This window comes from Denticeps clupeoides, chromosome 10, assembly GCF_900700375.1.
Source record: "Denticeps clupeoides chromosome 10, fDenClu1.1, whole genome shotgun sequence".
Classification (NCBI taxonomy): domain Eukaryota; kingdom Metazoa; phylum Chordata; class Actinopteri; order Clupeiformes; family Denticipitidae; genus Denticeps; species Denticeps clupeoides.
The window spans coordinates 18,066,480-18,090,178 of NC_041716.1; the positions used below are offsets into that span (position 1 = coordinate 18,066,480).

At 43.3% G+C, this 23,699-nt stretch overlaps 1 protein-coding gene across 3 annotated transcripts; it reads left to right on the forward strand.

Annotated features, from left to right (window-relative positions):
- Window positions 1-1,688: 1,688 nt before the first annotated feature.
- Window positions 1,689-23,699, forward strand: tead3a (TEA domain family member 3 a). Of its 3 annotated transcripts, none has more exons than XM_028994076.1 (13): window positions 1,689-2,053; window positions 9,683-9,928; window positions 16,376-16,440; window positions 17,102-17,164; window positions 18,972-18,983; window positions 20,111-20,239; window positions 20,388-20,431; window positions 20,532-20,596; window positions 20,675-20,811; window positions 21,437-21,610; window positions 21,846-21,989; window positions 23,226-23,378; window positions 23,477-23,699. In XM_028994076.1, the coding sequence occupies exons 2-13, from the start codon at window positions 9,805-9,807 to the stop codon at window positions 23,588-23,590; spliced, it is 1,224 nt and encodes a 407-aa protein (XP_028849909.1). In that variant the 5' UTR covers window positions 1,689-2,053; window positions 9,683-9,804; the 3' UTR covers window positions 23,591-23,699. The 3 variants fall into 3 exon arrangements, with proteins under 3 accessions (XP_028849909.1, XP_028849908.1, XP_028849910.1); XM_028994075.1 differs by lacking the exon at window positions 17,102-17,164 and adding an exon at window positions 17,283-17,345 and having other exon boundaries at window positions 23,477-23,616; XM_028994077.1 differs by lacking the exon at window positions 18,972-18,983 and having other exon boundaries at window positions 23,477-23,616.

The following is a 23,699-nucleotide window of genomic DNA, read 5'->3' on the forward strand; positions in this document are numbered from 1 at the left end:
AACAAGTTATGAATATGGTGTAATATTAAAACAGAAGATCACTTACTCTGTGCTTGAAGTGATGCTCGGAGCGCCTATGAAAGTGAAAAAAAGAAAGTGAAGTGATTGTCGTTGTGAAACACTGCAGCACAGCACACAGTGACACAATGAAATGTGTCCTCTGCTTTTAACCATCACCCTGAGTGAGCAGTGGGCAGCCATGACAGGTGCCCGGGGAGCAGTGTGTGGGGAGGGTGCTTCGCTCAGTGGCACCTTGGCAGATTGGGATTCAAACCGGCAACCTTCTGATTACGGGAGCCTCCTTCTTGATCACGGTATCTCCCCTGCCAGGTAAGTACGAGATATCTGTTCTATTTGAAAAGATCATGTGACAATGTAAAAAAAGTATTGGATGCATCACGATGCATTGATAATTGAATCAAATCATGAGACCAGTGAAGGTTCATGCCTGTAATAGTAGTGGTAGTAGCCTAGTGGGTAACACACTCACCACAATAGATAGTTGGACTGTCAACAAAAATGATCACATTTCTCGATATGTCATCATTGAGGATCAGATGGATTAACTTCATACAAATCTGCTTTTCTGACAACTTGAAAATAAAGTAGTAGTATTCATTTCAATAGTACTACTTTATTAGTCGAGAGGAAATTTTGTTAACTTTGTTTGTAGCCGTCGATATGGAATTACTCAATTATGGGTCTTTTTTTTTTAATAGTCTAAAATTATTAGACTGTATTATATATACTATACTATATTAGAATATTTTAATATACAGTACAGGCCAAAAGTTTGGACACACCTTCTCATTCAATGTGTTGTCTATTTATTTTCATGATCATTTACGTTGGTAGATTCTCACTGAAGGCATCAAAACTATGAATGAACACATGTGGAGTTACGTACTTAACAAAAAGTGGAGACCTGGCCTCCACAGTCACCGGACCTGAACCCAATCGGGGCATCGAGAGAATGTCAAGAGTGTGCAAAGCAGTAATCAGAGCAAAGGGCGGCTATTTTGAAGAAACTAGAATATAAAACATGTTTTCAGTTATTTCACCTTTTTTTGTTAAGTCCATAACTCCACATGTGTTCATTCATAGCTTTGATGCCTTCAGTGAGAATCTACCAACGTAAATGGTCATGAAAATAAAGAAAACGCATTGAATGAGAAGGTGTGTCCAAACTTTTGGCCTGTTCTGTATGTAAAGTGATAAAGTGAAGTGATTCTCACTTGTGATACACAGCAGCACAGCACACGGTGCACATTTACAGCATTTATCACTGTGCCCGGGGAGCAGTGCGTGGGGACGGTGCTTTGCTCAGTGGCACCTCAGTGGTACCTTCGGGATTCGAACCGGCAGCCTTCTGATTACGGGGCACCACATAGATATATAGTTTTAAATCTTAGAATCACTTAATTGTTTAGTAATACATCTTATTTTAGCTCATCTCATCGTGTCTGGTCCAGATCAACAAAAAAAGTTGGGGAAACAGCATCAGGCCATCTGTGGACACCCCAACTCTCTCTCCACATGTAACAAGTTGGATGTCGGTAACTGTGGACCCGGCTGCGTTACGCGGCTGGACCGGAGGGGGGCGCTGCTGCTGCGCGCTTTTTCCTGCGCCGCCGCGCTCTCTCTCTCTCTCTCTCTCTCTTTCTCTCTCTCTCTCTCTGTGGAAACTTGTTGAAGTTCCAGCGCTTCGTCGCGGCAAGTGAGCAGCGTCCCGCGGACAAATCCGCTGTCGTGTTCCGTGTTCCGGGCCCCGCTTTCCGCTCGTTCCTCCGAGGCGCCGCGGCGGGGGGAGGGGACTGCGGAGAACTGCTGCCCCCAGCTGGAGCCCGGAGCTCGGAGCTCCTCCTCGGACATTTTCCCCGCCGCTTCTCGCAGTGGCGGCGTCGACTTCACACCGAGAGCCTCATACCTCGAATTCCGCCTCCGCTGTCAGGCCGGAGCGGGAAGAAAAGTTCGGCGGGGTCCGCGCGGGAGCCCCGCGGGAGCCGTAGACGCGAGACCCGGCTCGTTTCCCGGGCGGGAGTCCCGGCTGAAGGTGGGTGTCCCGGCGCCGCGCTCGCCCCTTTGTTTCTGGGAAGTTTGGGATCAGCTGCGCGGCTCCGTGGAAGTTCCTGGCGTGTTTCGCATTCCCGTGCCGCGGAGCGTCGCGACACGTGCCGGGACGGCGGCGTGGGGACGCGGGCTGCCGGACGGAGGTCTTCCACGGGCTGGAAGTTGGAGTTTCCCCCCCATCCTTCTCCTCCTTTGTCCGCGGCCGCTTCCAGTTTGCGCGTTTATTCCACGTTCATGTATTTCGTGGCGCTACTAACAAAGTAAAGCAGAAGTTGCGGAGGAACGTCGAGGCTGAGCGCTTTTCCGACGTGTTGCCCGGTTTTTCACGCGTCCTGTAACATTATTCTCATTATTATTTTCAGCCTGGAGAACAGTGCTGCCAATTTATTTTTTTTTATTTTTTTTTTTTCAAATAATATGTATAAATTTTTCTTGTACTTGGCCAGGTCAAATCAACAAGTACTATTGCTCATGTAACATATATATATAATTGTGTTAAATATTAATATTACAATTATAACCCACATTGGATGAATATTTAATATTTTAAAGTAGCGTGAGTTACATTTTTTTTTTTTTTAGTTTTTCTGTATCAGGAGTTGAGATCTCGTGCTCCTCGCTCAACTTCCACTAATCACTGCAGTACGCTGTTAATTAAAACGACCTGACGGACGTTGAAGGCACGATTTGTGACACTTCATCCCTCCACGCACATGCCAAGTGTCGTTCATTTCCACAATGCTGGTTCCCGGTGCATAATTAGTACAACAAGACCTCATCAAGTGTGGCAGCAGGTTACTGGACCCCGACTTGGGACCGCGGTGCACCAGGATTATATATTGTTGGTGTGGTTTTACAACAGTGCGTGTCCCACGGACCCCAACTTTGGTGGGTGGGTGTGGAGTCTTTACTCTAGAAAGGCGTTTTTTTTTTTGCCGACTTGTCACTTGATCAGTCCTCGTCCCCGGTGTTTTGAAGCGTGACTGTGACGGGAGGTTCAGTTGTAAAGACAAGAACAGACAGGTTTTTCTGGTTGTTCGTCAGGTTACCTTGAACGAGAGAAGCCCCCGGGCTTCCAGAAATACTCCGGCGCCTTCTCCCCGGAGTCGCGTTCGTGCCTTTTCGTCCACTTTCGCCTAACAGCAGATCCACATTGACGTCACTTCTGTGTGGCTCTCGGTGCGGCGTTCTGGCTGTGGCGGCACACATGATCGGTGTGTTTAATGACCTCGGGGCTTAATCTGGATCTGGAGCTCTTTGTAAGAGGCTGTGGCTTACGACATGGCCTTTACACAACGCAACACAAAAAGGCAATTATACGTTGAATTATAATAAAAAAATAATACTAATACACTAGCCGCTGCTTTTCTTTTTAATTATCCTTCTCGTGTCTGGCTACGCAGGTTCGTTTGTGACTACATTGGTGGTGAAGTGACCCTTTCAATTGATTCAGATCTCTCCAAAACCAGTTCCTCTTTGTAATTCCTAATTCCAGTATTATCTCCACACGAAATGTCTTGATTGTCAACGTGGTCTAATTAATCATGAAAAAAGGAAGATGATTATTATTAAGGGCTTTTATTTTGGCGCAATTTCCTTTGGAAGCATGAATGCATGATAGAAAGCAGTGTAGTACGGGCTGCAGTTTCCCGCGTCCGTCTCCGCCGGGTCGGCTACTTCCGGGCGCTGCCGGATTAACTGCCGGTGGGCTGCTTATTAAATATAAAATGCAAAAGACCCCGTCCAGAGCCGGTCTTCTGGGTCCCGTAGGAAGACGGCAGCCTTTGTAGGGGAGGAGCAAGGATTTGGCACCAAAGAAAGAAACGCTTGCATGGACCTCCAAGAACCTCAATACATCTCACTTAGTCCCCGTCCACATGGAAACGTTTTCCCCTTAACCGGTAAAATGTCCGTCCGATCTGGCCTGGCGTCCACGCGGAAACGTTATTGTCTGAGACACCTTGCGTTCACATGGAGACTGTATTTCTGGTGCCCCAGAACGGTATTTTCAGAGTGAAATTCATTAAAGCAGCATTTGGGACGTTCTCTGCGTGTCCGTATGGACAACATTTCGGATAATGCTCCACGTGGACGCGTGTTTTTTAGAAAACGAAACTCCGTTTTGGAGAAGATTGTTGTCATGTGGACGGGGCCTTGGTGGGTAAAATGCATTCAGTCCACCCTCAGGGGTCTTATCCGGTCTTGTCACCTGCAAAGCCAGGGACATCCAGCTGTCCACCGACCTTACATACTGGTCATGTTTCCTACGTGACTTCATATCTCAGCCTGTTAATGAATATCATAAGCAGCTGGAAATTCTGGAAGATTGAATTACGGAGCTGTTCTCAGGTCCGCTGCAGTAACTGTCTGGTTATTGATTAGGCCTTTTACAGTTAAGGAAACGAACTCATTTAGTCGCCTGCTTTAATGATTATTGGTATCGGGTGAAAGGCACCGGATCTGAGGCGTAACTTACCAGAAATGTACATTCCTATTCTGCAATTTTAATGGTCTGCGTGAAACGCGTAGCAATACATGATACAAGTACCAGCGAAAAGCAGGCAGTCAACCCGACTGTACGGAACACATAGGGGGTAGACAGGTCAGGAAAACGGGCACCCAGGAAGGCCTTAATTATTGATTGATTGAACTTTTTAACTAGAATTTTTATTCCACTGCTAGAAAATCCCCAAGCAGCATCATTATGATGTAATGGGTGGTAGTAGCCTAGTGGGTAACACACTCGCCTATGAACCAGAAGACCCAGGTTCAAATCCCGCTTACTACCATTGTGTCCCTGAGAAAGACACTTAACCCTAAGTTGCTCCGGGGGGGGGGGACTGTCCCTGTAACTACTGATTGTAAGTCGCTCTGGGTAAGGGCGTCTGATAAATGTAATTGATTATGTTCGGCACTGCATCCATGTAGAATAGTCCACGTCTGCATCGCGATGCATCGATTATACGATTAATTTCAACGCCCCTACCCTTTAATGCACTTGTTATTTTTCTACTTATATGACAACACAGGCTGTTTATCTAAGTATTAGTGTTGAGCAACTATACGATAATATTTAGATCAATCGCATTTGTCACGATACAAACGACAGAAATTAGTATCTTCTCTGTGTGTATTTACATTAGAGCTGTAATCGAGCCCTACAAATACACCTCTTTAAAATCCGCTTACATCCCGACGTTATTGTGGTGGCGGAGGCAGGCCAACCTGAGCAGAGGGAAAGAAAAAGAGAGCGGTTTAGAGTAGCTGGGCAGTTAGGCACTGTCTATGTTCCACAGTGCCAGTGTCTAGCACTTAATCTCCGAGCATGTTAGGCCTTCTCAGGGCTCTTAGTTTGTAAACTCAAAATCTATAGAAACCGAACGAGAATTGCTGGTGTCTTCCTCTTTAAGTCGCTTTGGATAAAAGCGTCTGCTAAGTAAAGTAAAGTAAGACAATGATTGAAAAATTGATTTGTTTAATAAAGGAAAGAAGATATAAACATTTTATTTATTTATTTATTTTTCTATATCGCCCAATTGTATATTTATGTATTAAATTCTAAATCAAAAAATGACATAACATGGCATGACATCCTGTGTTTATTTATTTATTTATTTATTTATTTATTGTAACTTGTGGCATATTTGGTTTATTGCCAGGAATGTAAAAACATAGAATAAAAGGTTGGATAACGATGAAGATGAAAACAAATGATCACAGATTGTATAGACTCATAAACCATAAGAAAAGTATAGCTTTACTATATTGTTTTTTTTTACATGATCCCATGTGCAGAAAAACGTCCTATTTTTACATCTACGTTCGTTGAGCAGTCACGTGCTCTGTCATTTCTGTTAACCTGGCCAGGCCGCAGACACAAGCTGTTGAGTAATTCCGTAAAATGTATTGAAAACCTGCAGTAGCATCACCAGTGTGCAAAATTCATTCTGTGACTTATTCTTGGGAATTTCTGTGAGTTTCCGGGAACCAGTTTAGTGTATAACTTATGAAACCACAAGACCACAAAGTCACTCTCGATGAGGGCGTCTGGTAAATGCTGTAAATGTAACTATGCAATATTTAGTGGTATTCTGATCGAAATCATTTCATTTTTTTTAGGGACAATTGAATGTAAAATTATATTTTATGCATTATTTAAAATTGGTTCATTGGCTGAATGAACAGAGTGCGCTACTTACTGCTCGTCTTCTGGTATTTAGCCAATTCATTTACATTGTGGAAGTGTTCTTGCTGACTTTACCGGTTCTGAGGAGTGTTCCAGTCTCCTCTCCTCCCATCTGAAACAAGTTTTTCAGGTCCTATGGCAGGATCCTTACCTGTAGGCTGATGGTATGCACCCATTTGCGAGGTTTTAACTGCAAAATGCAGCATCACACAATATTAAACAGATATTTATATATTTTTTTTAAATAAAGTATGGAATTAGGTTCAATTTCTACTTATACCGGCTCATTATCTGTGATCCTCTTTTGTTGTGATTGATTTTGACTTTTTGGTAGAGCTGGCACGCTGATTATGCCAACCGACTGCCACTTTTCAGTCTCCACCACTTGGTTTTGACTAAATTTTGCAAGTCATGAAGTAGTAACTTTTTCACAAAAATAAATTTAAGTTTGTGTCTGTGGCCTTCAAAATGTTAATAAAGAGTTAGCTTTGTTTATTCAGGCCTGAAAATCTGCTACTTATCTGTAATCTGATCTGACCATGCAGCTGTGTAGCCAGTCATAGCCCTGTTGTTCGTAATCGTTCAGAATGTGTGTGTGCACACACACGCTTCGTGGTCTGGAATGGACTGGGGATGTCTTGAATAAAATAGAATAGTACTTGCAGGAAACGAACGCTAGATTAATATCATCTTTCGTTATCTGTTGTAGGTTAAAGTGTATCATTTAGTCAGAATCGTTCAAAACATCCATAGTAAGAAGCTTATTTACCCTTAGAATTTCCCAGGGCATGAAGTGAACTTTCAGACTTTACGCTAAGAGCCCTTTGAGCTGCAAAGATTGTATAAAACTATACATTATGACTGAATTATAGCATTTCTGAAATTACTTCCCAGCCTGTTACAAAAAATATTCCTTTTAATTAGATTAATGCAGGGTCGGCCGATTTTCCTCCTTTCTGACTGAAGGAAGATTCTCTTAGGAAATTCGAACCCCCCTTTAAGGACGCTTGGGGTGAGGGATGAGATGGAAATCATTTTCATTGTTTGCCCGTTCATCTTGTGGCCATTGGGTAATTTTCTGTTTGTTTCTTCTGAGGCTGCACTACTGGATAATAAGACAATGTTCCCAAACACAGGCTCTTCAAGAAGAACTCCTTGTGCTTTCTGGAGCCTAGTGGACACCTAAATTGGTCAGGCAAGCAACACACCCCTTGGCTTCTCTCTCCACGCCCCCATCATGACTCCCGTGGTCTTGTGTCCTTTTTTGGACAGGCCCCTGTAAGCAGCGGGTGGGTGAGACGGGCGTGTTGGTGACAGGAGGGAGCTCCCAGAGGAGAACAGAGGGGGAGAGGGTCTCTTAATAAGGGCATGTCTGGAATTTCACATGTGGACCTCCTCTCCGGCACTGTTACTGAAGCCTCCAGCCAATATCGGTGGTAAACACAAACCGAGAAGTCGTGTCACAGCTCCAGACGACAGAATCATGATAAACGCCTCCCAGCCCTCTCCATCACATAAACTCGTGTCTTTTGAAAGCCACGTAAATGCACAAGCAGTTGGCCTTAAATCTCCGTCACGGTCCAATTTTATGTATCTAGCATATGTGAGGTCAGGACCCAAAACAGCAATGTAATCGACTAAGATGCGGCAAATGCATTTTATTCAGGATATTTTCGTATTTCTTAAAACTCAAATTTTGGAACACATGAATAAAGTGTATAATACCTCCTGGAATACCTCCATGTATATTACAAGCTAAGGAAGCAGACGAGCATCGTTATCGAAAATTCAAGGACCATAAATAAAAATTTGTGTCCTTGTCTGTGGACTGAATTGCACAAGAAGCTCATTTGTGGTTTAATGCCACAAAAGCAACTCTCTTTCTCAGGCAGTTTTTTTACTTTCCTAAAGAATAAGCAGAATTGAGAAAGAGAGAACCATTTTTCGAGGCTTCAACCCAGCGTTGGGTTGAGTGTTTGTCTCACAAAAGCGGACGAAAAACCCACTGTGGCCAGAGCTTATTAGTGTCCTCCATAAACTCCGCTTGATGCCACGGTCATTATGTAGGAAATACCCAACATGCATGTAGTGTTTAATTATCATTTAAAATATAGTTTCAGGACCGGAACAGACTTTATTGTTATCTGTATGATTGAAGAGAGGACCATTATCAGCAACAATTAGTCTGGAGGTCTAATGGAAGTCTGTCATGTTCTCTCATGTTTATTGATTAGACTTGACTAAACTGATATCATACATAAACAAAAATAACATTTGAACTACTGTCATTTAAAAAAAAATCTAACCTTGTGAGTGGCTTTACATTAACAAAGCCAAATTACCCCAAACCGTTTAAAAGTAGCATGTCTGGTTGCTTAGGATCTTTTAGCTACTTCGCTGTTTCAGTACTACAGCACAGTACTGGGGGGCAGTGGTGGCCTAGTGGTTAAGGAAGCGGCCCTGTAATCAGAAGGTTGCCGGTTCGAATCCTGATCTGCCGAGGTGCCACTGAGCAACACACTGCTCCCCGGGCGCCTGTCATGGCTGCCTACTGCTCACTCAGGGTGAAGGGTTAAATGCAGAGGACAAATTTCACTGTGTGCTGTGTATCACAAGTGACAATCACTTTCACTATAATACAGGCTGTTATGTGTAAATATATATTTCCCCAAAAACAAATAGAAGTCGTCGAGTGTCAGAATGGAGACTGCAGCCAGTGAGAAGAAGAAATGGAAAAATAGATGTTTACTGATCGATCGTGAAGTGTCGCGCATCTCCTACCAACCCGGCTGCCGACTGAATATATGTCCAGTTTTATTAATCCGGGATGTACAAGGTACAAGAACAAGCTCCCTCTCACCCAAGACGGAGAGAAAATAAGTGCGTTGTGGTCGCAAAATTTTTTTCTTTACGCCGTTTTCGAGCCTGTCAGGGAGTTGTGGTAGAGTATGGAAATAGCCTTGATATCGTAAAGGTTCGAGAGGGCCCTTCCATATCAGTAGTGGTCAGAATTTCCATGCTGGGTCCTTGTCCGGGTGTAAATAACTCTAATTTGTGTGTGGAATCTCGCGCAAAATAGTGACCGGAGGCTGATGTCAGCCGTAATTGTAACGCGCCGGGAGCCTTTGTGGACCTTCCATGGCTGTCTGTAGGTGATGTATGAGCCTCTTTCATTTGCCCGTGACGCCACCATTCATTTCCAGCGCTGAAGCTATTTATAAGCTTCTTGTCCTGCGGAAGCTGCTGCGCAGTCAAGTCGGTGTGATATCATGCTGCCTGAATTCTCTGCTTTCAATAAATGATTAAAGCAGCCGAGTGGACGAAATCAATCACGTTTGTAAATGGTTACGTGATTGGTCAAGAAACCCCTCTATAGGCCACAAGTGAGAAGTTCATTCTTTCTTCACCTCTCTCTCTCTCTCGCAGTCCTGAGTGCGGGCTCTCCACTGGGCCCAGGGTGAGCCGCCATCATTGCATCCAACGAGTGGAGCGCCGCCGGCAGCCCGGAGGACGGCCGCGAGGATGGGCCAGACGGGTTGGAAAAGGGCATGGATGGAGACGCAGAGGGCGTGTGGAGCCCTGACATTGAGCAGAGCTTTCAGGAGGCCCTGGCCATCTACCCGCCCTGCGGGCGCCGGAAGATCATCCTTTCTGACGAGGGGAAGATGTACGGTGAGTGGGAGAGGGCCCGTTGGCAGGAAGGGCTGCGAAATTGATTGTAAATTGGATCAGTTTCCTTTATTTCAGACAAAATATCAATATTAACTGGAGGTGAAAGGCATTTAGCAAATTCTAGGCTATTGTTGCAGATGCACAACATCACTTGTGTGGTATATGTGTATTCACCTTTTCCACATTTTGTTATATTACAGCCTTATTCCAAAATGGATTAAATTCATTGTTTTCATCATAATTCTACCGACAACACCCCATAATGACAATATAAAGTTAGTCAAGTTTACTTGAGCTTTTGGCAAATAAAAAAACTGAGAAATCACATGTACACAAGTATTCACAGCCTTTTCCATGAAGGTCAAACTTGAGCTCTGGTGCCTCCTGTTTTCCCTGATCATCCTTGAGATGTTTCTGCATATTATTTGGAGTCCAGCTGTGGAGGACCTGGTTTAGAAAGGAACAGTCGACAGTGTGGGGAAGGTTACAGAAAAATATTCTGCTGCTTTGAAGGTCTCAGTGAACACCAGGACTCTACCTAGAACTGGCCGGCCACCTTAACTGAGCGATCAGAGGAGTAGGGCCTTAGTCAGGGACGTGACCAAGAACCCGATGGTCCTCTGTGGACAGAGGAGAACCTTCTCAAAGGACAACCATCTCTGCAGCAATCCTCCAATCAGGCCTGTATGGTAGAATAGCCAGACGGAAGCCACTCCTTATTAAAAGGCAAAGAAGAATGGACAAAACTGGCCATGGCTCGGTGTGCCAAACTTGTGGCATCATATTCAAGAAGTCTTGAGGCTGAAATTGCTGCCAACGGTGCATGACTGTGAATACTTACGTCCGTGTGATTTTCTCAGTTTTTTTTTTTTTATTGTTTTAATAATTTGCCAAAACCTCGAACCCTTTTTTTCCACTTGTCATTATGAAGTGTTGTGCGTAGAATTCTGAGGGGAAAAAAACGTTTTAATCAATTTTGGAATAAGGTTGTAACATAACAAAATGTGGAATAAGTGATTTGTTGTAAAAACTTTCTTATAATAATACAAAAAATCTTTAGTGTTTTTTTTTTTTATTAAAAGGTAAAATCTTTTTTAAATGATCATAGTGCTGGGTCTATATATTCTTATATATAACATACTTGCTAAAAGGCATTGCTTTGTACGTTCAAAGTCAATAATTAAGCCTCAGGAGGCAGCTTGATGAGGCCTTGTTCAGCAAAATCTGTTTACAGTTATTTATTTATCTGTTTGTTTGGGGGGGGGGGTTAGCTGGAGATGGGGACGGTTGATGTGGGTAATTGAGATTACAGGATGGATGCATGCAACGTAGCCACGTGTATCTAAATGTACTTGTGCTCTTTACAGAAATAAATTGTAGATCTACACCAGGGCATGTGTTTCCAGTTAAACGGGATGAATATGATTGTCATTGGCTTAAAACGCATGTGTGTCTCCAGGGTGACGCAAGACTCGTTTCGTCCTGCATGTGTACGGTTGTGCTGGGTCGAGCAGATGTTTCTCAAGTCCTGCAGTGACTCATGATGTCAGTGAGGGGGAGGCTGTCCCATTATCTGGCAGCCATTGCTGTTTGGTTGTTAATGATTCACACGACTGCTGAGCCACAGAGGCCGCTGCTGCTATGTCGGGTGTCTGGCTTTCATTTTCTCGATGAAATGAACTGGTCTTCTCCCTGTAAGTTCATCAAAATCAAGTAGCAAACCACACGGAAGGTTCACGATTGCGGCGACGGTGTGTGCTTGGGGGGTTTTGACCCTTGTCTCCTCCTCTAGAAAAAGGCCTGTTGGAAAGGGTCCCAGATTCCGAGCATTCCTCCCTGCTTGTCAGTGACTGGCGTTCCCGAGTGACGCGAGCTCCGAGCCAGCCCCTGTGACAGGATACATAATCCTGACCGGGACCGAAGGGGAAGGCTTGTTTCAGCAGCTCGGCATTTTCTCCTTTTGTGGTAGTGCCGGCTGACTAGGCCACCCTGCCTACTAGCCAGCCCCCAAAGCTGGTCCCAACCGATTCTCGAGGCCGCCGTAGAGCGCAGAGCGGCCATGAAAATGTCCTCGGTAGTTAGAGGAACTCTAACTTCTCAAAGTCGGACCGACACGCCCGGATAATACGACCGGAAGTGGCGTTGCACATGCTCCACAATTCCCTGTCTGGGCTTTGACCTGGAAGTGGCAGCATCTGCCAGATAAAGCTGTGTCCACAGAGGACAACATGCGTCTCGTATGAGAAATAAGTAAAGCATGCAGGAAACGTACAGAGCTGCGATGCTGCGGAATTCACCACTTTGACCTCCTGATGAATTGATTGTATATTTAGTTTGTTTTTGCCTCAGTGATGCTGTGATATGTCATATTGCCTCTTTCAAAATGCCTTAATTTAATTTTAATTTAGACAAACTATAGTGTATAATTTGCACATGCAAAATGGTAGAAATGTAGAAATAATTTAAAAAAAAAAAAAAACATTTTTATTATTATCTTGTCAGTTACTACATCACATTCTGTGTTTCCTACAAGGCCACTCCCACCCTTATTACTTCCTTTTCTAACATGTTGAGATTTCTGTTGCTTTGCTTTTTTATGCTTACAATCATAACACAGTTATGTGTCTCCAGGGGGGACTGTCCCTGTAGCTACTGATTGTAAGTCGCTCTGGATAAGGCCGTCTGCTTAAAAAAATAAATGTAGTTTTCATTAATGTAGTTTTCACTTGGCCATTCCAGAGGGGGCTTCCATAGTGGCAACCTCATACTCTTTTACCAAAGACATGTAGGGTTCCTACCACTTCAGGGGGTCGGGCCGTAGACCAACATCTCTTTCGTAGACTGCATAGATCTGCACAGTCAATGGGTCAAGCTGAGCTAGCGTGGCTGCTTAAAATCGCCAGCAGATGATGAAACCGCTTCGCCATGTGATCAGATATTATGTCAAACTTCATACACAAAAGTATATATTTTTTTTTGTTTTTGCTACTTTCATGCTGCTTGTACTACCCAGGCCCAGACCTGCTGAGCTCCAGTGAGTTTGATTATTAGAATGGTTGGAATGGCGTAAAATAGTTTTTTTTTGTTTTGTATAAATCAGTAGCGAAACTTACAATACGACACTCATTCCAGGGAATACTGAAGAGAACCCAGGTTAGAATGGGCTTGTAGATGTTTGCATATTTACTGGTTCCTTAATTAGTGCAGGATCCCCTGCCGGGCTGTAATGGGAAGCAGTCGGTCTGAAACGAGCTGTACCTTTAACGACTTTTCTCTCAAATCTCTCCCAGAAACCGGCTGCGTTAACGAGAATCTCAGCCAGACCTTCGCATGTGATGTGTTGCCAGATCATTTACCTCGACAAGTGAAGAAAGGCGATCTAATCTGAGTGTGTGTGTGTGTGTGTGTTTTTCTTTCTTTCTCTTCCCCTGTGCTGTTCTCACTCTGACTCGTCCATCCTGAGCACAGCCATGGCTCTTCATTCATAGACCGAGTTACAGGAAATGACATCATCCCGAGCGGCGCTGTTTTACCAGAAGCCTTGTTCAGCGTGAAAGTTTCTTCTGCCCTCGGTCGAAAACTCCATGCGGGAAGAGGGTGACTCAGCGAGTCTCCGGAGGAGTTGCGGAGGAGTGTGGGGCGTGGGCTCTGAGAGGAGTTCTAGTCTTCTCTCTTCTGGGATGGAGGTCAGGCAAAGGCCAAAAAAGCGATCCACCCCTTCACATTGACCCTCCGTCCCTAAACAAGCCCTGACAAGTTCCAGGAGATTAGTCTTCCCCAGAGCCACCATGAAACACCATTACAATCAGTGCTGAAGTAACATGAGGTGTAAAGAAACAGAAGACTTTATTCTCTTATGGTTTTTTTTTTTTTTTTTTTTTTAAAAAGTCTCTTTTGACACTTATCAGAGTTTCAGCCGAGCTTCCTGTCGGTGCTGTGCAACTGGATTATCGTGTTTCTGCTCAGGACAGGAGAGCGTTGTTGTTGCGAAATCGTTCCTCACGCCTGCCCTGTCCAGCCGCTCTCGTGTACGAAACCGGCAAATCGCTTTTTGGATTTCTTTACGGTTGTGTGGGGCCTTTAAAGTTTTGTGTTTAATTCTCTCTAAATCTAGAGGTCAAAAATGCTGCAAAATGGACAGAAGAGGGTCCATTTCTCCATTGGCAAAATGATTTTTAAAGCTTGCTTTAAAAAAGGCACCATGCAGGCTGTCTGTCTTAGTGCGGATCAAATATGAACATAGAAAAATCATTAAGAATTATGTGGATCAATCAAATATTTGTAGTTTAAGACTTAAAAAATGAAATCCGTGTTTGTGTGTTCCACCACTGTCCCCATAAAACAGCTGGATTGATGCAGGATAGCTGTGACCTCTGATCATTGTCCCCCGGTCATCTGTTTTAAATGGCTCTTACTTTTCTTTTTCCTGTCTTCGTTTTGGATAACGGGTACGCAAGCGTTCGCAGGATAAGTGGGATATGGTGATATTCTCGTCTTCTGGCCTCAGCATTAAAGACACTGGCAGAGACTGAGCTCTTGCTGTTGGCCGAGGCTTCAGTCAGCTCAACTATTTCTCCAGACTTGAACCGCAGATTCAGAGTCAGCACTGAAAGCAGAGTGACTTGATAAATCTGCTGGACTGGCTTTTCTCTGAATTTGCAGTGAGCGCCAATGGGCTATTTTTGTTTTTTAAATTATGTATTTAATTCCATAATAAGGAGGCTGTATTCTGTGTTGTTGACTGTGTTGATTATTATCTGTCTTTTTATTATTACCATTGTGTGTGTGTGTGTGTGTGTGTGTGTGTGTGTGTGTGTGTGCTTTTTCCTGAAAGGATTTTAACTCCAATGAACCGAATTACGCTTTCCTACGGACGAGAGCTGTGCCACACTCTCAACAAGAAGACAAAAAAACCCAATACAATACCGGGTTAACGTGGCTTCCATTACTCTACGTCTGTAGCCTGTACAGTCTGCATTCCTAGTCACTGTCATCTAGGGGCTTTGATAAGTCTCATTCATGTTTGATGCTTTGTTTTAATGTACATTTGTAAAAAGCTATTTAGTAATGTTGATTAACCACCTTTCACTGACTTTAGAGAAGCACAGAAGCTGTGGTTTTTGTAGCGGTGTGGTGCATTATTTATGTTGTAATTGTCAATTATTCTATGGCCAAAAGTTTTGGTAGGGACATATCTTATTAACTTATCAACCAACGTACTGTGGGGATAAACATGCATGTTGTGTGGGTGGGTTTTACACTCGCCTGTGAACTAGAAGACCCCAAAGTCCCAGGTTCAAACCCCACTTACTACCTTGTGTCCCTGAGGAAGGGGGTGGGGCTGGAGGTGGAGAAGGACGCGCTCTGTGTGTCTGTCAGCAGTTGTAGAATTCACGAACACGGTTCTGCACAGCTGTGTCCAAGGTCAGGCCATGAGCGTGTGCAGAGTACAACCTGCAGCCTTCTCTCACACACATCTAGTCCCACACAAACACACACGTACCGCCGCATACATTATCTCACACCGGTGACACCCCATCACCTGACCTATCGGTTACACAGATTAGTCATGGTCTTTTAATGGCCTAAAAATAAAATTAAGATCATGTTTGACTGCCCTATTACAGTATAAAACTGATATATACATGCTTCCCTTAAAGGACTTTTTATTTTATTTATTTTAATCACATCTAGAGGGGAATTGTGTTTCATGAAAGCTAGTACTGCAGATGTTAAATAGATTTAGTTTAGTATCCCAGTTTTCCTCTAACATAAATAAAATCAATGTAATAATAGTGAAAACTAAACTACATGAGTAGTGTTAGGCTGGACACTCGCAAGTAAGTATGCTCAGCGCGAGACAAGTTTGACACGTACTTCATGGCTAAATGCAGACCAAATTTTCTGTCAGAACACACATTAAATTAGGCCATATTTAGTCCATTCTCTCTCTTATAATTCAGTATAAATGAACAGACATAACAGTCCTAGAGACAACATTGTTTTGTCTCTTGTAGAATGCAAGTAATGAAATGGAAACCATGTGTTTGTCATTCAAGCAAAAAAAATGTCTAACCCCTAATAATCGTGGGGGGAAAGCGAAGCTTTTATGTTTCATAGTGATATTGATGGCTGGGATATTATTGCAGAAAGTAGGTCCATCTTAGGTCAAACACGCTAGGTCAGTAGGTCAAACACGCTTCCACAGAGTACAGTCACGTTAGTTTGTGTGCATTTCCTTCATTTTTGATTCTTTAAATTCTTCACATTTTCTTAATACCACAGCAGAATGTGTCACCAGAGTAAATCTTTTGTGTGTATAAACCTGCAAATCATGCAGCATTCAATTCCAGATCAAGTTTGTCTGCCTTTGCTGCCATCGTGTGGACTTGGAAGTATTTGAGTAATTTATTTTTCTCCCCTCCCCTTTTTCCCTTCTTCTTCCAGGTCGTAATGAGTTGATTGCCAGATATATAAAGCTACGCACCGGAAAGACTCGCACGCGAAAGCAGGTAACAGTCTTCCTGGGTCAATTATGGCCCTACTTTATATGGATTTTCATAAAACTCTGGTTCATCTTCTTATTTCAACCAGGAATTGACCCATTACACTTGTCATTTTCATTGATTTTTTTTTTTCTGTTTGCCATTAAACTGAATATTGTGCAGCTGCATTTTATAATAATTCATGTGACTCTTAAGTGTAAATCCAATAAATGTAAGCACTTACTAATTAAACAAAATTTAAATGGACATTTTTAAATGTCTCAAATTCCTCATCACAGTTCTGACTAATATCATGCAGCACGTGAGAATATGTGGAAAAATATGTATACCTAATCAGATATTCCATCTGACAGATGACAGGGATGCACTCATGCCAATACCAATTTTTTGTTTCGTTTGCTTTTATTCATTTATTTTTTAGACTGCAGATGAATTGTTCTTTTTGTATTTGTGTACCAAGCGAATAATAATTGCTCACTGCCATGTGAATCCAATGAGCTAATAGTAATCGCCGTCAGTATCAGCTGATACCTGATGAACGTCTGAGATTCCAGTGCGTCCTTTACAGATAATTAAGGAATTGTTGCCTGTAATAGTGAATACTGGAGCAGGATGCTGTTCTTGCTTTGGTCCTTGTCACCATATCTGGCCCTGTTCTGCATGCCAGGTGTCTAGTCACATACAGGTGTTAGCACGGAAGAAGGTGCGGGAGTACCAGGCGGGGATAAAGGTATGGCCGCCTGCTTCAGAAGTTCCTCTCTCCGTCCGCTATGGTCACCTTTCCTCTCCTTTCCTGTTCTGTCTTTTTTTTTTTCCTCCTTTCCCCTCCCCTGCTCCTCCTCCTGCAGGTTTCTAGCCATTTGCAGGTTCTTGCCCGGAGAAAGTCGCGCGAGATACAGTCAAAGCTGAAGGTATGCGCTTTGCAGCGGATTGGGCAGGGCTTTCAGGTGCTTGCAGTTGATCTTTAAAAGTCCCCGATAAACCCTGATGGTGCCACTACAGACATGGTGCATGATATAACGTGATGCAGTAGCATGCTTTGGCCAGGCTGTGTCGCCATTGCTCTGCTTTGTAGATAGATTCTCGTGAGTTCTTGGCTGAAATTTGCTGCGTAGTGCATGAAATGCACCTTACTGTCGCAGGGTGTTAACCTCTCGTTCACTAATCCTCTGTGCTGCCAGCACTGGTGCAGACTGTTCACTTTCTCTGCGGGTTTCTGTGACCCCAAAAACCCCGAACGTTCTTCTGAGGGCTTTCTCTTCAATGTTCAGCACCGAATTTCCTCAGTTCGGTGCAGTTATATTCCTTGTCCATAGCTCCTATTACAGACCTTTATGATCTGTGTTCTTATTCAAATTTCAAGAATTTTAATGCGTGTATTTATGAGCACATAATCTCCTGAATTGTATTCTCTGCTGTCATTGTCAAAAATGTCAAGATTGTATGAAACTGGCTATTCATTAAGTACCTTTATCATTAAAGAACCTCCTCTGGTTTGCTGTGATATTTTTATATTCTTTCCACTCCAAGTCTTGCTGCTGTCACACTCTCAGGCAAAGATGTCATGTAGCAACATTTAGAGTGGCAGTCACAGTTAGCATGCATATTTCTGTTTTTTGGGGTGACAAAAGCATTAACCAACCCGTTTAATTGTTAATTTAGTTGTTTCTGTGGATTTAACTCCCACCCCTAACGTACCTGCTGCTACAGTGAAAGTGTGTGGGGACGGTACCTTGCTCAGTGGCACCTTGGCGGATCGGAATTCAAACCAGCAACCTTCTGATTACGGGGCCGCCACCACTGCCACTACAGGAAGCTTCTAGCAAATAAACTAATGCCCATTTGTGCATTTGACTCAGCTGGTCTGGTTCTGTGGTCACCTCCTGTTTATGGAGGAATGTATAGGTCGTTTTTAGGCATGTCGATTTGTTGTAAATGTTTTCAGATTTTGATTTGCTCACAACCGGAAATATACAGAGTCTAGGCAATACATTATTACATTTATTGCAGCCTGATAAAACATTATGCAAATGTCGTTGTGTGATATAGTGCATGGGGTGTGTTGTCATGTGGACATGTCTCATTGTGGACAATTTAAAGGCCCTTCTGTTAATCCGTCACACGCCCAGGACCTGTCCGGTTTGATCTGTTTCCTTACACCCCCGTATACAGCAGACATCAAGCACTGAGGCGTTCTGATTGGTGAATTAGTGAATCTGACACGAACACTCACTCACCACATCTAGTCCCTCTTGGACTAAATTGACTTGCATTTGTCTGAAAAGTAACACCGTTTGCTGGTGACTTGGAGTGACACGTCACTTGTGTGCTTTGGTTCATATGACATATTTAGGCCACCAAACGAAGGATCCAGTCTGCTTTTTAGGTCTTATTGCTCCGCCCTGTACTAAACTGGAGAAAAGCAGAATCATGGCTAAGTTTTAGGGCTTGGAAGCAAAATGCTTCCCGTTTGGGACGTAGCTCATCTGGGACACGCTAACAGATTGTTTTTTTTTTTTTTTCCCGTTCTGATTTAGGCCATGAACCTGGTAAGTACCTTTTTTTTTTTTTTTTTTTTTTTTTTTTTTTTTTTGCAAACTGCTCTGCTTGTGTAGTAGCCATGAGCTTCACGCTATGCTGTCGGGAATAACGTCCTTGATAAAGATTCGCATGCTCATGTTTCAGGACCGAAGCCTGCAAAGCTAACGCTCCAAGCCAAGTTAGTTCTTAGCACCATGTAACACCAGGCCTGTGCAGAGCCATGCAGTAAAGCATGAGCTGCATGTTCACCCCCTGCCTACAGATATCTGCTCTAGTATTCTGCTTTTGTCAAACTGTGCAACCTTTTTTCATTGAAGATGGATCTTTTTCACACTTCAGTCTTTCACGTAATGAAAGTAGGCCCTAGAAGGGGGGGAAGTCTGACAAGTTAACATCTTCTTCGGACGCCGTGGTGTTTGCCTGAGTCCTTAGTTTGTACCTGAAGTCAGTCGTTGCCTGGTCTGCTGTGGATAAAACGACGCGCTTATTTGCAAGAGAGGGCGAGTGGTGTAATGGCGTCCAGCCGCACCATCGGTGTTCAATCCCGCACCATACGGACTTCCGTTACGCCAAGCCGGGATGTGCGTGCAAGCGCTGTGCCAGGGGGACGGGCTGAAATGTCACTGCTTCCTTCTCTTACTTTCAATTTCTCACTCACACGCTGTCCTTTGTTTTGTGATCTGACACTGCTCACACTGTAAATGTGCAAATTGCAGCTAATATATTCTATGTATATATTGTTTGTATATGTGTGTGTCATCCACAGTTTTTTTCCAGACTATTTATTTGTATAGCGAACTTTTTATATTCTATGGTCTGCATATTGTCTATTGCAGCTCTTTCTAATACTGTCCACTTTCTGCTATAAGGATCATATCTTAATGAAAAATCTTTTTGTTAGAAAATAAGTTTTCAAAATAACTGAGCTGTTAGTTGACCATAATATTTTCCATTTTGTGTGTCTTCAGTTTTTAATAACTATATAACATCACAGGTTGATAGAGTTGCTAGTCTATATATAATACCGTTTTCCCTCCAGTGTAATGTTAGGTGCTGGTTGTTATACAGTTATTAATATAGGCATATAGTTGCTTGATCACCTCTGAACTTTGCCATGGCTCCTCTCCCTGATCAGGATCAAGCATCTAAAGACAAGGCCTTGCAGAACATGGCTGCCCTGTCCTCCGCTCAGATCGTCTCCGCCAGCGTGATGAAGCCACAGCTGCCACCGCTGCCCCACCCACCGTACCCTCCACCAGCCGGAGTAAGCGCTTGAGCTCGTATATTTGACCAGAATGAAAGCCGTGACTCTATACAATAGACGCAGACAATTATATTTGAATTAAATTTTCTTTCTGATTAAACTGGTTAATCCATGTGATCTGAGTCTGTATGTGTGCTGGTGGTTCTAGTTTTGGCCTGGCCCTATCCCAGGGCAACCTGGAGCATCTCAGGAGTGAGTATGCCTCTGTCAACACACTATACCTGTTCAAATCTGGGCCCGCTATACGCCCTAAAAAAGATGATGTAGGTACATTCCATGTTCTATTTTGCAGCATCAAGCCTTTTGCACAAAGACCATACCCCACCCTACAAGCCCCAGTGCCTACGACCATATCCAGTATGTATGAGCTGCCGTCCGTGCTCCTTCTGAAATATCACCTGTGCAGGGTCCCAAAATATCCTTATTTCTCCGCAGGCTATGAGCCATTGCCACCCCCTCTTCCCCCAGCAGCGACAGCAGTCCCTGTGTGGCAGGACCGGACCATCGCCTCGGCCAAACTGCGCATGCTGGAGTACTCCGCCTTCATGGAGGTCCAGAGAGACCCTGACACCGTAAGTTATTTGCGATTTGTATAAAAATAGAGTACTTTTCACGATGACCTACCACCTCTGAAACTATTGTTCAGGAGATAAGACGGAGGCTACACAACGAATGCTGATTTAAACCATGTTCTAATTCGAACCGTGAGGTTTATTTTTTAATTTTTTATTTGTTGCACCACTTAGTATCATTTATAACAAGTATTGAAAAAATATTGTTAACATAATCTGAATATTCATTATTCATTGATATTTAAGCATAATTTAAACATACAGCAGTTGTAGCAGTGGTGGTCTAGCGGGTAAGGAAGCAGACCCGTAATCAGAAGGTTGCTGGTTTGAACCGCCAAGGTGCCACAGTGTGCCACCGTCCCCACACACTGCTCCCTGGCGCCTGTCATGGCTGCCCACTGCTCACCAAGGGTGATGGTTAAAAGCAGAGGACACATTTCGTTGTGTCACCATGTTCTGTGTTGTGTTTCACAATGACAATCACTTCACTTTGACTAGTACCACCACTGCAGTAGTAAATGTGCAGTAAATTCCTCCTTTCATATCTTTTAAAAGAAATTTTCAAATACATGTAATTTGGTATGACATTTCATAGGTGACATCCCCTGTTTTTGTTCCTCCACAGTACAGCAAACACCTTTTTGTCCACATTGGTCAGACCAACCCGTCCTACAGCGACCCTCTCCTAGAAGCAGTGGACATCAGGCAGATATACGACAAGTTTCCTGAGAAGAATGGTGGCCTAAAGGAACTCTATGAGAAGGGCCCCCCTAATTCATTCTTCCTTGTAAAGTTTTGGGTAAGTGAGAAGATGGAAACCACAGTTACAAATCATTGGTCCATAATTTCATCATAAACACAAAATATCTGTTTTTTTTTAGTATTTAATTAAAAGACTTTACTGACATTAGTTCCATAATCTCGCTGTTGCTCTTCTCCAGTTCAGCTCTTTCAGCTTCTCATGTATGTGTACGTCCACTGGCTGTGGCCTCCGGGATTCATGTTTTATGAAGTGTTACTTACTTGACTTACAGGCTGATCTGAACAGCAGTGGGGTCCAGGATGGCCCTGGGTCTTTCTACGGTGTCAGTAGTCAGTACAGCAGCTTGGAGAACATGACCATCACAGTCTCCACAAAGGTCTGCTCATTTGGCAAACAAGTAGTGGAAAAAGTGGAGGTAAGAAGTTTACCTTAATTGTAGGAAATATGAATGTACCCTCAGAAAACTGATCCAGTATTGTGAATGGAAGTGAATTGGTGTGTAGGATAGAAACAAGTCTAAGCAGCTCAAAAACCTGGACAATTCTTAAAAACCCATCTGAAAAAAGAGGACATGTCCATTCTATAAATTTTGAAATTCTTTTGTGAGGAAAAAAATGCAAACAGAGAGAGGAAAGAAAACGAGAAATATAAACAGTACAGGCCAAAAGTTTGGACACCTTCTCATTCAACTTGTTTTCTTTATTTTCATGACCATTTACGTTGGTAGATTCTCACTGAAGGCATCAAAACTATGAATGAACACATGTGGAGTTACGTACTTAACAAAAAAAGGGGAAATAACTGAAAACATGTTTTAAATTCTAGTTTCTTTGCTCTGATTACTGATTTACATTTACATTTATGGCATTTATCAGACGCCCTTATCCAGAGCGACTTACAATCAGTAGTTATAGGGACAGTCTCCCTGGAGCAACTTAGGGTTAAGTGTCTTGCTCGGGGACACAATGGTAGTAAGTGGGATTTGAACCTGGGTCTTCTGGTTCATAGGCTTTGCACACTCTTGGCATTCTCTCGATGAGCTCGTCACCTGAAATGGTTTTCCAACAGTCTTGAAGGAGTTCCCAGGGGTGTTTAGCACTTGTTGGCCCCTTTGCCTTCACTCTGATTGGGTTCAGGTCCGGTGACTGTGGAGCCCAGGTCATCTGCCGCAGCACTCAATCACTCTCCTTCTTGGTCAAATAGCCCTTAAATAGCCTGGAGGTGTGCTTGGGGTCATTGTCCTGTTGAAAAATATATGATTGTCCAACTAAATGAAAACCGGATTGGGATGGCATGTCGCTGCAGGATGCTGTGGTAGCCATGCTGGTTCAGCGTGCCTTCAATTTTGAATAAATCCCCAACAGTGTCACCAGCAAAACACCCCGACACCATCACACCTCCTCCTCCTCCATGCTTCGATTCGAACCAGCAACCTTCTGACCACTGCTAGGCCACTACTACCCCAACATTAAGAATATTCACAATAGCCTCTGTCATAGCTTCCACATCCTCAGTAGAAGAGCAGTTGTGTCCAGACCTTTGGTTGCATGCACGATACTATTTTTCTGTACTAAAAATGTAAGAAGTTGCAACATAGTCGAAATGATACGTTACTGTTATAATGCTGATTTTATCTTTTTACACACTTCAGACGGAGTATGCACGTTTGGAGGGTGGGAAATACGTGTTTCGGATCCATAGGTCTCCTATGTGCGAGTACATGATCAACTTCATCCACAAGCTCAAGCACCTTCCCGAGAAATACATGATGAACAGCGTCCTGGAGAACTTCACCATCTTGCAGGTTGGCCTTTTATTGATTGGTGATTATAAACTGACATGTATTGGTGTCTTTGCTTATGTCACTGATGTCACATCTTTCTTCCTTCATCTCCTGATCAGGTTGTGACGAACAGAGACACCCAGGAGACCCTGCTCTGCATAGCGTTTGTTTTTGAAGTGTCCACAAGTGAACATGGAGCGCAGTACCACGTTTACCGACTTGTAAAGGACTAAAACATTCATTAGACTTTGGCTGAACAGACTGGAATTAAACTGATTTTATATAAAAAAAAAAAAAGTGCATCAAAACCAAAAAAAAAAAAAAAGAATAATTCAGACAGTG

Coding starts and splice junctions, on each gene's coding strand:
- tead3a (XM_028994076.1), top strand. CDS start 9,805: ATGGATGGAGACGCAGAGGGCGTGTGGAGCCCTGACATTGAGCAGAGC. Junction 16,441..17,101: donor AGACTCGCACGCGAAAGCAG/GTAACAGTCTTC, acceptor TCTGCATGCCAG/GTGTCTAGTCACATACAGGT. Junction 21,611..21,845: donor TCTTCCTTGTAAAGTTTTGG/GTAAGTGAGAAG, acceptor CTTGACTTACAG/GCTGATCTGAACAGCAGTGG.